Below are 13,691 nucleotides of genomic sequence, written 5' to 3' on the forward strand. Positions count from 1 at the left end.
TTTATATAGTGCTCAACGTTTACCCCGTGTTGGTGGTTTGTGGGGGAGTCATCAATCGCGCCTTTGCGCCCTGTGGACATTGTCAATACAGGGGCGCTAACTGCCCGTTAAAGCAGTACGAAACTTCTAGAAGCTCAATTGAGAACGATGAACCCGGCACTGTTCATGTGATTTTTTGTATGATTTCATTGTATTTAGACACTCTATGAAATGACGCTGATGAGCTATGACACGTAAAGCATTTTCAAGTAAGGATTTTGGTACAATGCGACTGGCTTATCTCCCTATCTTCGCTTGGTGTAGTACCAAGCGCCAATTGCGACTGCTGGGATCACTAGCGAACCGAGGACCTTGTATGCGGTCACGGTCAGGCGACTTCCAATGAAGCTACCAAGCATCTTGTCAAACTCAGCCGGGGCATTACCACGAGGATATTTCTCCTCTGGAATGGGAATGCCAAGGAACGGGCAGATTTGCTCCCAACCAAAGCCGTCTTCCAACTTGACGTCGAGCAGCTGGTCTTTGGGCACAAGTCGACGGATCAACTCGCTACTAATTAATTTAGAAAGTATCGTGTTAGCTGCAAGTCGCTTTGCTTTTCGTCTATCAATCGATAGTATATTGGGCAATGCTGTACTTACTCGTTCACGTTGTCGGCCTTGGCTAGAGGCATGCCCGCCTTGAGTCCTCGGCCGTGGAAAATGACTTGCCAGAACGTATCGTTCAGTTCTGTAAACATGGAAATATGCTTGTCGACTATTGCGACCGCATTCAAAGGGAAACTGTGGGTGGCCGCGACGACAGTGTTGACGAGGTGGCTCAGGGACTTGTCCCACGCAGTCAAGTCGCGCTCGGTAAGAATGAACTTTGCGCTAGGATAATACTCGATGAATTCTTCAACAAAGTATGAAGGAATCTCGACAACCGTCTGTTGGTGGGGAAAATCCGGTTAGCCCATTGTGTCTTCCGGGAGAGCCTCTGAAAGCTCCAATTGTGGACATACGTCATAGTTGGCCAGCCATTTGTCGAAATCAGCTTTGTCGTAAGGTTTGCCTTCGCCCAGGTATTTGTTGCGTAGAGCCTCATTCAGCAGGCTCATGTGAGTGATCCCGTTCATGACGCACTCATACATGTGGTAGGGCTTGTATCCGAGCATCTGGAAGCACTGGTACATGGAGAAGGTACCAGTACTGATGAATGAACGAGGTTAGACGGATCCTTGGCGGAAAACAATTATTCGGAACTAAATACCGGCTCTTGCTCAAGATGATGATTCTTTTGTCCAGGATCCTCTCCGGCTGGGGAATTCGGTCAATGAGGCGCGACATGATGGTGATTGTGAAATGTTGTTGCTGAGTATAGAGGTTTACGTGCGTAACACACTCCAAGAAATATGCGGCACATCTCTTATTCATATAGACTGAGAAACTCTCCGAGTCCCTACAGGGGAAATAGCTGGCCCGTCGATCCAGAGGCCTGGACACCCTCGTTCAGTACTTGGCAGAACCTCAACGGCCCACAAGGCGCTGCCATGGCGCTGTTGGAGCTGGATAACCAAGGCTGTAGCGTATCAACAGCAGCTCGCCCGTAAGCAATCAGTGGGTAGGGCTGAAAGAAATGTCCCAAAAGGCAAAAAAGTCATCTCAATCGAATATTACTGGATGAAGCCCCCTGGCCTAAGAGCCTCTGGCCAAGTCCCAGCGGCGAGGTTGCGACCGAGACTCCGTGTTCGACCAGCTCGTTCCGTAAACTGATAGGTGCGAATCAGGTAACTGAAGACGAACAAGCCATAGCTTAGGCCCGAGTCAAGGAGTGCTTACATTCAAACGGGGCGCTACCAAGCAAATAACTAGCTAGTGGCTGACAGGAGAGGCTGCCGCCACTTATTTAGATTGCCTATGCCAAAAAGTAGATGCAAAGTCCAAATATACACGACACGGGCCGAATAAATAGGAGTCTCCGATTCTTGAGACAAGTGTGAAACTGCCAGCAATTAGTAGGCGATTACTCCAATATTATACGTAAGTCGTAGAAATGTACCATGCCTGGACACATGTCCGGTGTGCCCACGATATGGGTCATGAGGCGTTCTTAGTGGAATTGTCGTGGAGAATGCACAGCCTACCAGTAGATGACAGTTGAGCGCCGGCTATGTCCCTCTCCGTCCTAGTGCGCGAAGTTTTGGCTTAAGCTGTACCGGCTGCGTGAGATTAGCCGCTACATAGGAAGTCCGCGTAAGTGCTTGATCATTATAGTGTTCGCTCTCGATAATTTGTCAATGCCCAATACCCGTGGCATGTGGCTTGAAACGTCAGTAACTGAACTGCGAATGTGATTTGTTGATTATCTAGAGGAATAAGACTGACCCGGCGATTCCCAAGTCAGTCCCCAAAACTGGGTATACTATCCAATGGTTGAAAGAATCCGCTCTTCAATTAAAAGACACATGATACGGGCTGCAAGGGATGGGAATACACCAGTACAGACACAGATTTCTAGTTCATATTACGACGAGCTAACAACGGCTAGTTAGTGGGTTGTGAAGGTTTGTATAGGCACGTCGGCGTATTTCCCGAGGGCATATTTGTGCAAAATTCACGGATAAGGACCGTGCAGAAGCATTGATGAAGATAAAAAAAAGTTAGGTATAAGAAAAAGCGACAGTGACGTCGAGGAACCGTTACCTATTTTCCAGTTGAGGTCTGTTGGCTGGTTGGCTGACAGAATAGTGGGGGCGGGGCAGCAACGGTCTTTCACTGAACGCGACTGACGCGTCTCCGCACTTTGACGACAGGGAAACTCGACATCTCATCGAGCACTTCAGGCACTTGTCGCAGAGACTGATGCTGCCAAACACCCATTCATTACCTGGACACATATACGATACTTGGTCGCGCCAACAATGGCTCGACCGAGTGTCGCGGCGCGAAACTTTTCGCAGACAGAGGAGCTGGAGCGGCTAGAGCAGTCCATTACCCTGACTCTACAAGGTACACTTCTGCGACTCTCGAGCGCTCGACAAACCAGAAGACGGCGATTCTAACGAGTACACAGAAATTGATCACAACTTTAGCAAAGCGCACAGAATCGTCACATCAAGCATTCTGCCGGTGGTGGAGCAATATGGCGAAAACTCCAAGGCAATCTGGGAAGCATCCAAGGTGCGTGGCGGATTACATACAGCAGAACGGAAAACATACTGACTCTGACTATAAAAGTTTTGGAAACAATTCTTCGAGGCATCAGCCAATGTTTCGCTGTCTGGGTACGAGGAACTGGCCAACGATGAGTCGACAGTCATGGAGGAGAGCACTGCCATGCGAGATGACGGAGACGGCGCAGACCATGCACGCGATGAAGATGACGACAATACACCTGGCCGGCAACACAGCCACAGAACGGTCGACGATGACGACGACGAGTCGATGCTAGATGACGCCGAGCTAGCAGGGAGCACACCACGACCCGGTGCCGCCAAGGTTGCCAAGGCGCACCTGTCGACCATGGAATCACCGTACGAAGCCATGCGCCGCGAGATGAAGGATGAAGAAGACGGAGACGATACGACGGTGCTCGACGAAGAGGAGGATTCGTCGATCTTGTTTGCGCAGCAAACAGCCCGCCTGCCCGACATGTCCTTGACACCCAAGGCGCTGCTGGATCAGCGCAACAACGATCCGTCCACAGGGGGCAAGGATCCGTTGCTGCATCGTGTGCTGGAAAAGAACTACAGAATACAAGCGACACCTCACAAACCGACCGCGAGGGGCACACCCGTGCGAAGTGCAGCAACGGCGGCAGCAGGCCAGCGAGAGAGGACGGCGTGGCAAGATTCGCCGGCGTCATCGCCCGAAATGGCGATTCCCAAGCTCCGGAGCGAGGCATTCATGTCGCCGTACAAGTCCGTCGCCGCTTCCAGCCGCGCAGGTGCCAGTTCGGGTGCTGCAGGGCGGCAACGGTCGACGCCGGCTGCGTCGCGAGGGCCGAGAACACCGGGCGTCAGCGTTCAGACACCCATGAGCAAGAAAGCCAGGCAAGCTCTGGCAGATGGATCTATAAAGGGCAAAGAAAAATATGAAATCGATTGGGAAAGTGACGAAGATGACGATGACCTATACGGCGGCATCAGCCCACCCAAGACGATCCAGTTTGCGCTGCCACCATCCAAGCTATTACAAACACCAGGTACGTCTTTTCTTTCCTCGCCCCCCCAAACATTGGTGTTCCTCGTATTCTATATCGCCTCATTTTTATCCCTTTTTACGTCTTCTTGGTCATGTCGTTCGGACTGGGTGTGTATGTAGCAGCGCGGAATATCCACCTTGGCGTGGCGACTGCAGCAGCCTAGGGTGCCGCTTATTTTTACGTACACGATTGGCCTCGAAGACGTCAAAAGAAGCACCCATGTCCATCGGGCCGGTAACTAGGAAATTTTCGAAATCGCACACGTGCTAACAAAGAGTGGCGTGCAGCTCGAGAGGCTAGTAAGCGTATAGTCGACGATATTCTGACAGATGCAGGGGCCAACCCGGCGTCTTCCGAGTACAGCCCGACGATGGTGAAGATGAATGAGGATATTTTGAATGATAGTTTTTAACGCTGATGAGACGGATGAATTCACGAAATCATTGTCTATGATTGTCGTACCTTGAGGCGTAAAACAATACGGCCAAGTAAGGATTTTACAGCCACGGTAGTAGGCAAAGTTGGTAGATGGATCGCCTGATAGGCTGGGCATGGTAGCCAATTAAACAAGTCACAAAGCGATAAGGCGATGATCAGTAGGTTGTGTTTTGGAAGTAATTGTATTAATATCCAGAGGTCCAAGCTAGTCTTTGCAGCCAGCGGCCAGGATTTGCCGTCCCAAGTCTCTGTGACAAGTGGAATTCGACTCTTGTTGTGAAAAGCAAAAGGGGAATCATTTGTGTAGCCAACTTGGGGCTTGATTTGGTTTCTCCGAATGAGAAAGAAAAAAAAGAAAGCAAATCCCAACAGTAGTGTGTAATCAAGAGGAAGGAAATTCATCTCTCAAATCTATACGCGATTGTGTGAAAATAGCAAAAACTCCAGTGCCATGTGTATCCAAGAAGCGTGAGAAGGCGTCGGCCGTGAAGCAGGGAGCCTGGTTGTTTTTTTTTCGTTTGTTCTTTGTTTTTCGTTTGATGGTGAATTGAAGAGCCCCCTGCTTCTACCGAATCATTATATGGTGTAAGTCGTAAGGTGGTCGTCTGTGGAAAGAAAGAAGGCGCGTCCCATCTCGCAAGCATCACTTATTTACATGATGTTGGAGATACCGGCGACACCGCGGTTCTTGCCAAAGCTGGCCATGCCGAAGAGGGACGACTTGCGGCGCTTCTCCTTGGAGTACGAGGCGAGAGACACGGCATCGGGAGAGATGACCGAGTTCTTCCGGGAGGTGAGAGGAGTGGACGAGGCAGAGGAAGAGGCCGAGGAGCGGCGGCTCTCTTCCTGAAGAACAGCGACCTGGGCCTTGCGGTCGGTGCTGTAGAGGATGCCCTGAAGCATGGGGTTGATGTGCTCGCGGTCGACGAGGCGGACGTTGCCGAGACCGTTGGCGAACTGAGCAGACATGATGGTGTTTGTGGGGTTGTGGTGGTTGGTGGAAGTTGAAGGTGTGATTGTAAGTTGGTGTAAGTGGAAGAAGCTAGGAAGCTGTTGTAGGTGATGCTTTGTTGTGATGTGATGAGGAGCAAGAGAAAAGGATGGGATTGGAGAGGAGGGACAGAAGACTTATATAGAAGATGGATACTATGATGTTTTGGATGTACATGCAAACAAAGTTTCTACGCGGACTTCGTCGGGCAGCCGAACAGAGCCAGCAGCCAGGGATGTTCGCAAGTGGACTCTGGAAACCACTTTGATTTTTTTTAGCGCTGGTATTTCGCTTGCCGTGTCACCGGTGATCCAGAATGGGTCGCCGCGTAGGTACGTATCCACTGTGTATGGGCAAAGGAGGAAAAATAATACAATAAAATAAAAATCCCGAGCCCGGCCATGCGGGAGCAGCACCCGTAGAAGAGGTACCGACTCGCGGTAATTGGGGTGGGCGAGGTACATTGCGCCACAGGCAGTTACAGTTCCTAGGACCATGACGCACACCCTTACGGTGCTAGCGCAATAAAAGGAAAAGGGCGTTTCTTTTCTTCTGCCGTTGGCAGCAGCCAGGCAGCTGGATGTGTGTGACTGTGCTGGCCTGAAGGCTGAGGCCAGGTGACTCACGACGGGACGACGCACACACACAGCACACAAGGCTGAGGGCTCAACTCCCTCGTAGGGCGGCCAAGCCACAAATGGGCTAGGGCGCGCCAGTCACAAAGCTTGTCTGTCTCGGCCAGAAAAGCCAACTGAAAACGGTGTGCCGTGGTGGACTGGGTGGTACGTGAAGGCCGCGCACACCAGTGACAAGGCCAGCGTGCGTAAGGCGTGCATCGAGGCACCCCAACGACGGGCCATCGAACCGAAAGCGTCGTTTTGATATGCTGTGGCTTGCTTGCTTCGTGTCTTTTCCTTGCCCTTGGGGCGAAGGCAAGGCAGCCGAAGTACCGTAACGGTGTGCAACGGTGTGACGATTGACACGCATGCGCGCACAGCAGCTGGTGACCACGACATCAGCGTTGGCGTAACTGCGACATTCATGTTTGCGCCCAGCACACGCTAGCAGGCCGACGTTGATGTGACGACGCTCTTCGGACGAAACTAGAATCTGCGAGTGCACTCTGTTCGTCTCCGTGCTTGCTGGGCCGGATCACGGCTCGACAGGGCGAGCCCTGCCTGGCTCGGACCAATTCACGTGCATACAAGGAGCAATTTCTTTTTGACGCTCGTCTAAGGTGACTTTATTACAGGCAACAGGAATTCTACGCTGCTGCCTTGCGTCCTGAGGAGTCTCACCTGTCTGCCTAATAATAACAACAGTTTCGCAGGAAAAAGACTCGGCAGGAACCGTACACACCACCAATTATCTTTCTTCTTGCCCTGCCAGTCGACGAGAATTTGAAGTGGGATGAGAACACTGTTTTCGCAACGCCTTGGTGGCTTGCGCAGCGGGCAACCCCGACGAGGCTGCGCGCTCGCGCGTGTCATGCGTCACCGGTTCGTAGGCAAGCTCATTTTGTTCAGCCCCAGGGGTAGGTAAATGACTGTTGTCGTAAGCCCGAGTCATTTTCGCTTTGCAACTTTTGTTCTACAAATGGGCAAAATTGGGTATAATTTTCCCATCTCTCGGGTAATTGCATGATGCAATCGAGACCAGCGAGTCTTACACGCTGGGTGTTTTGTCAGTCCTCCCCCGTCCGAAACCTGGCGAAGAGCGCCTGGGGACGGCTCAAGCCGTTGTAAGAGGAGGGGGAGTGTGCCGTTGGAGGCACAGGATAACGTTATGGAGCTCGTGGGTTTCCCAGTAATGTTTATTTTATTTTTCTTACGAGAATCGTTGCGATCCGGCGGGACAGGGGAGAGGGCGTGGTCATGCGCGCCAGAAACCGTCAAGTGCAAATTTTCTCTCCCAATCAAGGACGCTCGTGTGAGAGGTTTCTCCTTATTCTCGTCTCGCTATTTCCAGGCCGATTCCTCCCATTTTCGATGCGCATGTGGCTGGTCCCGGTTATGTGGACTCGATGGCGCCGTCTAGATCGGACGTTCCTTGCATTATTTTACGTTTTCTTGGCCAGGGGGCGAATGCAGACCAAGGAAGGGGATTGGATGAGGTTGTTTGGGAGGCTATCGTCGGGTCAGACGCTTGGGCAAAATTTCATGTTCAAGAGGAGGACGAAAATTTTCTTGGACGGCGTGGGACGGGCGGCACCCGCACCGGCGTCCGCACGGGAGGGGGACTGGGAGAACCGGAGGTCCCACATCGGCGCTCTGGTGGTTGCCTGTAGTCAACTAGTTGCCCGTAAATAGCTGCCTGAAAGAATGATTCTCGCTGCACTGCCACGCTGGCCCGCTGCGCTGCTGATGAGCAAAGCTAGTTACGGAAGATGCTCCCTGGTGATGGAGGAGGGAGTTCCCCTGCTTCGCTACTCGCACCGGGTCATTTTACAGCGACCGCTTTTCTCGTCAGAAGAGCCCAGGTTTGCAGTTACAGTCAGCGCCATGAACCAGTCATGGCGTCTTATTGGTGCCATCGCCTACCAGCACAGATGTAGTTAGTGGCTTACCGCAGATTCGCCGTTGACTCATCAGATCCCTTGTGCCTTCTTAGCCGGCCGAAGTGTCCGTGCTGGCGCTGGAATGTACAGATCCTGCTCTCCAGACACCGTTATTGAGCCATCATTTATTACTGGTACGGCTACAGTCCTTGAAACTGCGGTGGATTATCCTGTCCACAGTGGACTCGCTTGTCCAAGCTTCATGACTCCCCTCGGTGCTGCTGCGCCGGAGCTGGTACCCGTGTCCAGTTTTGTGGGCTCTTCGTTTTGATGCTTGATTTTTTCGGAAGGTTGTTGCTGCGACTGACGTTATGGATCGCGTCGTTTCTCTTCTCGTGGTGGTCGCTCTGCAGCTAGAGAATTTTTCGTCGCTGGTAAGTTACACTCGTATTCGCCCGACGGCCCGGGTTCTGTAACCAGCGAGCCCCGGCGCAGCTTTGGCATGCCATCATAGCGGTCTGCCACTGTCAATCTTGATTGTCCATTTGACGCTACACCTCCAGCATCATACGTCGGTTGGTGCTGTGTATTGAATCGTTTGCCAAGAAGCAAGCGCCTTCAACCTCTGAGCAACCCATTCATAGATAAACTCCCAACTCGGTTCGTTTGCCACATCGACACCGAATCGAACCTATATCAAACCACCATCGACTTGGCGATCATCTTAGCCCCGATTTTACAACCTGCCTTTTTGGGCTTCGGGCACCGCCCAGCACATCAGCAGAGGGAGGATTTGGCGCTCCCGTGTTGATCCCGGCTTCGATTATTGAATACATTGTTTCTTACTTCTAGTTTTTATTCAAAAGAGAAAAAAAAGTCCTCATATTTTCAGTAAACTTTGTCTTAAAGGAGACGTCTTTGACATGCACTACGACTCTGCTCTAAGCGTTCGACAGCCTCTCGGCCGACCCTGTCTCTGTCGCCGATTAACCTGTAGCTGCACCAATGTGAAACGATTTCGTCCACGCTCCATCACACTTATTATCTGCAACTTCGAAGCAAGAAAACTAGCATCTACAAGCCAGGTATCATCACCATCTCGTACATCTGGCTGTCAGGTATGGAGTCCCGTCAAGTCAACCCATGTTGCCGCCTACAAACCACGATGGTCACGAAATGTTTTCACCTTGTGTCATCCGACGGCAGCAAAAAAGTTCCAGATCAAGCTATGGCTTTCGACTGCCGGTATTCACTGTGCACCATGTAACCCTGAGCCCCTGACGGCCGGCACTTCTCTCGCTAGTTTCCGCGGGCGTGGCTCGACTCCGGTCTGAACCACAAACCCGTGATGCTCTGCCCGAAACAAGCTCGTGACGCGGTTGCCCAAAACGGTGCGCGCCTCGTGTATCACGCCTTCGCTTTTCAATTCAGACAGGTATATGCGGCGATCACACAATAAAAAACCTGTCCGCGCACCCGAAGGCTGTGTTTTCGACACTTTGTAGCCAAACTTTCGCGCCTCCTCCACAAGCTCCGCTCCACTCCCCGCCATCGGGTGCAGTTACCGATTCACCACAAGCCAATACCGGCGCCGACTTGACGTGGCCACTGACGAAAACAAAGCCTCATGGCTGCCTGGAGTTTTTTTTTTCAATCTCTACCGAGGGTGTCGTTTCGCCTAGGTCAAGCCACCAGTTGCCTCATGTGACGTGGTCATCGAGGCTTCAGCTCCCATTGCTCGGAAGGAGTCTAGATCGATCACGACACTCCGGCCCAGGGTACCGCATCCTTCGTGAACCGAACGAACCTTAACTCTGTCTCACATGTCTAATACCAAAGCTGAATATTTGCCGACGCGCCACAGTGAACGCCATGGCGACGGCTTTTTGCTCGTTACCGCGAACCGATATAGGATGATAGAAAGCAATCTTATTTACTATGTCTTAGGCAAAAGAGTAAAAAGGAAAAGTACAAGATAAGGCAGCACTATTCTTCCGGCAGTTGGTTTCCAGGTAGCGACGAGGTCCGTATGTACATTCTCTGGTCGGCAGTTGTATGTTGCTTGCGCCCTCGGACCATTGAGCCCTCAGCCTTGCCAATGAATGGCCCTTGGCTCCGTCTAGGTGGCGCCGTTGAAGGCAAGGTAGTTGACGGTGCCTGCGGGAACGTTGGTAATGGCGTTCTTGGTGGAGAGAGACTGGATACGAGAGCAGATGGTTCCAGCACTGCCACCCTGAAGAGCCAGAAGGTAGGCTCCGAGACCGGCAATGTGGGGAGTGGCCATTGAGGTGCCAGAGATGGTGTTCTAGAGTGAAAAGTCAGCTTTCGAATCGTAGCCGAAAGAAAGTGCGACAGAAACTTACGGTGCGACCACCAATCCAGGTGGAGGTGATGCCAGTGCCAGGTGCGAAGATGTCAAGAGCACGACCAAAGTTGGAGAATGTGGAGCGGCGATCAGCTGAGTCGGTAGCACCGACAGTGCAGACAGATGGCTCTGACGCGGGTGAGGTTTGGGCCGCATCACGGTTGTCGTTGCCGGCGGCGACGGCAACAAAGACGCCAGAGGACTGCAGGCGCGCGGCGGCCTGGTTGACAGCGGCCGAGTAGCCACCACCGAGGGACATGCTGGCGACGACACCTTTGGGACAGTTGCGAGAACGGCGGTCCGAGGCGACAAAGTCCATGCCCGCAATGACACCGCTGAGCGAGCCCGAGCCGCTGTCCTCGAGCACCTTGACACCAAAGATGGACACCTTCTTTGCCACACCCCATGTCTTGGAACCAATCGTGCCGGAGCAGTGCGTGCCGTGGCCGTGACCGTCACGGGTACCGCTGACAAAGGTCTTGATCTGCTTGGCACGTCCTTCGAACTCCTAAATTGGATCCCAGTCAGGAAATCTGCGCCGAGGTGGGCAACATTGACAGACAAGAACTTACAGGGTGAGTGTCTTCGACACCAGTGTCAATGACATAGGCGCAGGCACCCGCACCAGCGCTCGTGTCGTAGGCGTATGAGGTGCTGCCGCGCTGGCGGTGCGAGATGCGAGTTAGGCCCCAGGTAGCTCCGGGCTGCTGGGTGATGGCATTGATGCTGACGATGGCATCTTGCTCAATGAACTCGACCTAGTTGGATTGGAACGACATGTCAGTATTGCGTTTGCAGAGACGGCGGTGCAATGGAAGCGACTACTTACATCGGGGTCATGGCGGAGTCGCTCAAGCTCGTCCTTGTTGAGAGTGGCAGAAAATCCCTTCATGACCTCTTGATAGACGTGCTCGGCATTGGGCACTTTGGCCTTGGCCTCCATGATTCCAATCGTCGAGCTGTCTTTAAGCTTAACGATGAACTTGCCGGCAATGGTCTGCGCGCTGCGGGCCTCGAGGAGAGGAGCGGGCTCAACGACGGGGGCCGCAATGGCGAGAGGAAGAACTGCAATGATGGAGAGACGCATCTTGATAGATGGGGATAGTATTGGAAATGGTGGTTTTTTTGTTTTTGAGAGACTTCTTGCTGACTGAAGGAAGAGCTTGCTGATATCTCACCAATTCAATGGGAGCCGAGAGCTATTTATCTTTTCGAGCTCACACGGCCGACCCCACTGACTTCATCCAAGTAAGCACTCAATCTTCCTCGGCGAGTCGGCATACCACCATTCAGGGCCGAGCAAGACACTGCGGCCTGCCTTTTCCAGCATCTATGCGAAGGTGGACCAGTAGGAGGGCGAAATATCAATAAAAAACGAGGCTATGCTGATGAACTTGGTTTTGTCATCTGGGCCGAGACGAGAGAATCTGGAAGGTCTCGAGGCCATTGGCGCATTGGCGAATCGTTGGTACGGCCACACAATGCGACACTGTGACCATTGAGCTTCTGGATGAATGCTAGCTTCAACGATATTGGTGGAGTGGGCTCACCGAACAGACGAAAAGAATGACGCCTCTCGATATTGACATGGACCAGCATCGCCGCTATCTGCCGTCTCCCGGATCACAGGCAGTCGCATGAAAAGAGACCCATCTTTCAGAACTGAGATGACGGGCGTCGATATCTGACTATTATTGGTGCACCGTCAAGATAGCTGACTCTTCCCGTGGCTTCAGGCGCCGACACCGATTCGCTCTGATCGGGCTCTTCATGACAAAGGTGAGACTTTGACTCTTCAGCAGAGCGTCGAGAATATTGGAACGCTTCGGCCCTATGCATCCGGTGCTGCAGAAAAAATGACGCCCTCCCGCGTCGTGGCAGCAGCCGTGCATTGCACAAATGAAAATCCCACGCGCATCACCTTCCCAACTTGGTTTCTGTCCCCGTTTCCTCGTTCGCTGGCCAAGATAAGAGTTTGGGTAGCAGCGCATATCTCGAGGACGGCGCTGGTTGGCTTGAGCTCGGCGCTGTCACTGGTCTTGTGATGGTCCCTGCGGCCGTATAATAGGACGCCACGCTTCCACCTATAGTTCCGTCCCTCGCACATATACAGCCGCCACTGTGCAACCGCTGCCTTGCACCGCATTGCCGACTGGGGTGCAGTGCTCATCCTTCAGCCGCCAAGCAAATCGAGATAGACAGTTGCTACATTCGGAAAGGGCTGGAGAAAACATGGCTGACAGCACACAGCCTATGCAAGCGGTCAGACTGGCAAAAGGACCAAAAATATGCCCAAATCGATACTTTGGCGGTTCAGCCGAGAGGCAATAATGACGGAGGCGTCGTTCAGCCGTTGCAAGGCTTACATTAAGGTGTGGCAGGAGCTAGCGGCAACTCTAACTCGCTCAAGACGTTAAGAATTCTCCGCATCTGCGCCCACCTTTTGCCCCGATCAATGAGGATAGAGATGCGCCGTGATTTAATTATAGCATGTGGGGGAAGATAGATAGACGGCCAAGGATGGGGAGAATGAGGGACCTTCCCAATAAAGATGTAGTGACGGAACAGTCTCTGCATGCGACGTTCCAGCTTTGCTTAGTTTTAAGCCTATAGATTAATCGTGGCTGATCAGCCTACTGGGGTTGGCCGTTCAGGCCGCCACCATCTCCCTCGATAGCGGGCGACCCATGTAACATGCCCTCTTCCTATCGTCTACTCTTGCCCAAACATCGACCCAGTAGCGTGGGGGCATGGGTATTTTGCCTTTCTTGGCTGACCACATGCTTTGCGTAAAAGTGGCCGATGCATGAAGCAACCTCTTTGGTTGCCCACACTAGCGGGCTGCTCGACAGCGTGTTCGTCACTCGGCAATGCAACGCCGATGGAGGGGATGTTGCGAGCCTGAATATATTGGTGAACATGCCGAGGGTGTCTAATTGCTAAATCTTCCGGTTCGTGATTCAAATCAGGCAGCGATTGCCGTATCGACGGGCCGATCAGGACTTTTTAGCTTAGAGCTTGTGCGGGCTTGTCCCATGAGAGCAGATCGCACTACAATTGGGTGTAACCTAGGTGTAGATTATGTCCCTCGTCATGAAACGACGGCCGGGGATTATTAATGCATATACCGTAGCCCCTTCCGAGTTATTATGTAACAAAAACGTTGCTCGTTGGTATCTGCAATATCGCCTGCCTTGGCGCCAATGCGAACACAC

At 52.5% G+C, this 13,691-nt stretch overlaps 6 protein-coding genes across 6 annotated transcripts; 2 read left to right on the top strand and 4 right to left on the bottom strand.

Annotated features, from left to right (window-relative positions):
- Positions 1-284: 284 nt before the first annotated feature.
- Positions 285-1,328, bottom strand: LMH87_006278 (uncharacterized protein; the record flags this gene model as incomplete). The annotated part of the gene is made up of 4 exons (XM_056204139.1): positions 285-552; positions 642-928; positions 1,004-1,190; positions 1,252-1,328. 4 exons carry the CDS (start codon positions 1,326-1,328, stop codon positions 285-287), a joined length of 819 nt encoding a protein of 272 aa, XP_056059526.1.
- A 348-nt stretch (positions 1,329-1,676) lies between these two features.
- Positions 1,677-2,082, bottom strand: LMH87_006279 (uncharacterized protein; the record flags this gene model as incomplete). Its single annotated transcript, XM_056204140.1, has 4 exons — positions 1,677-1,750; positions 1,821-1,853; positions 1,932-1,983; positions 2,041-2,082. The coding sequence occupies 4 exons, from the start codon at positions 2,080-2,082 to the stop codon at positions 1,677-1,679; spliced, it is 201 nt and encodes a 66-aa protein (XP_056059527.1).
- An 820-nt stretch (positions 2,083-2,902) lies between these two features.
- On the top strand, positions 2,903-4,597 carry LMH87_006280 (uncharacterized protein; the record flags this gene model as incomplete). The annotated part of the gene is made up of 4 exons (XM_056204141.1): positions 2,903-2,990; positions 3,055-3,161; positions 3,219-4,185; positions 4,473-4,597. The coding sequence occupies 4 exons, from the start codon at positions 2,903-2,905 to the stop codon at positions 4,595-4,597; spliced, it is 1,287 nt and encodes a 428-aa protein (XP_056059528.1).
- Positions 4,598-5,274: 677 nt separating this feature from the next.
- Positions 5,275-5,592, bottom strand: LMH87_006281 (uncharacterized protein; the record flags this gene model as incomplete). The annotated part of the gene is made up of 1 exon (XM_056204142.1): positions 5,275-5,592. The coding sequence occupies one exon, from the start codon at positions 5,590-5,592 to the stop codon at positions 5,275-5,277; it is 318 nt and encodes a 105-aa protein (XP_056059529.1).
- A 4,638-nt stretch (positions 5,593-10,230) lies between these two features.
- On the bottom strand, positions 10,231-11,563 carry LMH87_006282 (uncharacterized protein; the record flags this gene model as incomplete). Its single annotated transcript, XM_056204144.1, has 4 exons — positions 10,231-10,416; positions 10,475-10,984; positions 11,049-11,234; positions 11,306-11,563. The coding sequence occupies 4 exons, from the start codon at positions 11,561-11,563 to the stop codon at positions 10,231-10,233; spliced, it is 1,140 nt and encodes a 379-aa protein (XP_056059530.1).
- Positions 11,564-11,661: 98 nt separating this feature from the next.
- On the top strand, positions 11,662-12,893 carry LMH87_006283 (uncharacterized protein; the record flags this gene model as incomplete). Its single annotated transcript, XM_056204145.1, has 3 exons — positions 11,662-11,724; positions 12,213-12,255; positions 12,727-12,893. The coding sequence occupies 3 exons, from the start codon at positions 11,662-11,664 to the stop codon at positions 12,891-12,893; spliced, it is 273 nt and encodes a 90-aa protein (XP_056059531.1).
- Between the last annotated feature and the right edge of the window lie 798 nt (positions 12,894-13,691).

Source organism: Akanthomyces muscarius, chromosome 1 (assembly GCF_028009165.1).
Source record: "Akanthomyces muscarius strain Ve6 chromosome 1, whole genome shotgun sequence".
NCBI classification, from domain to species: domain Eukaryota; kingdom Fungi; phylum Ascomycota; class Sordariomycetes; order Hypocreales; family Cordycipitaceae; genus Akanthomyces; species Akanthomyces muscarius.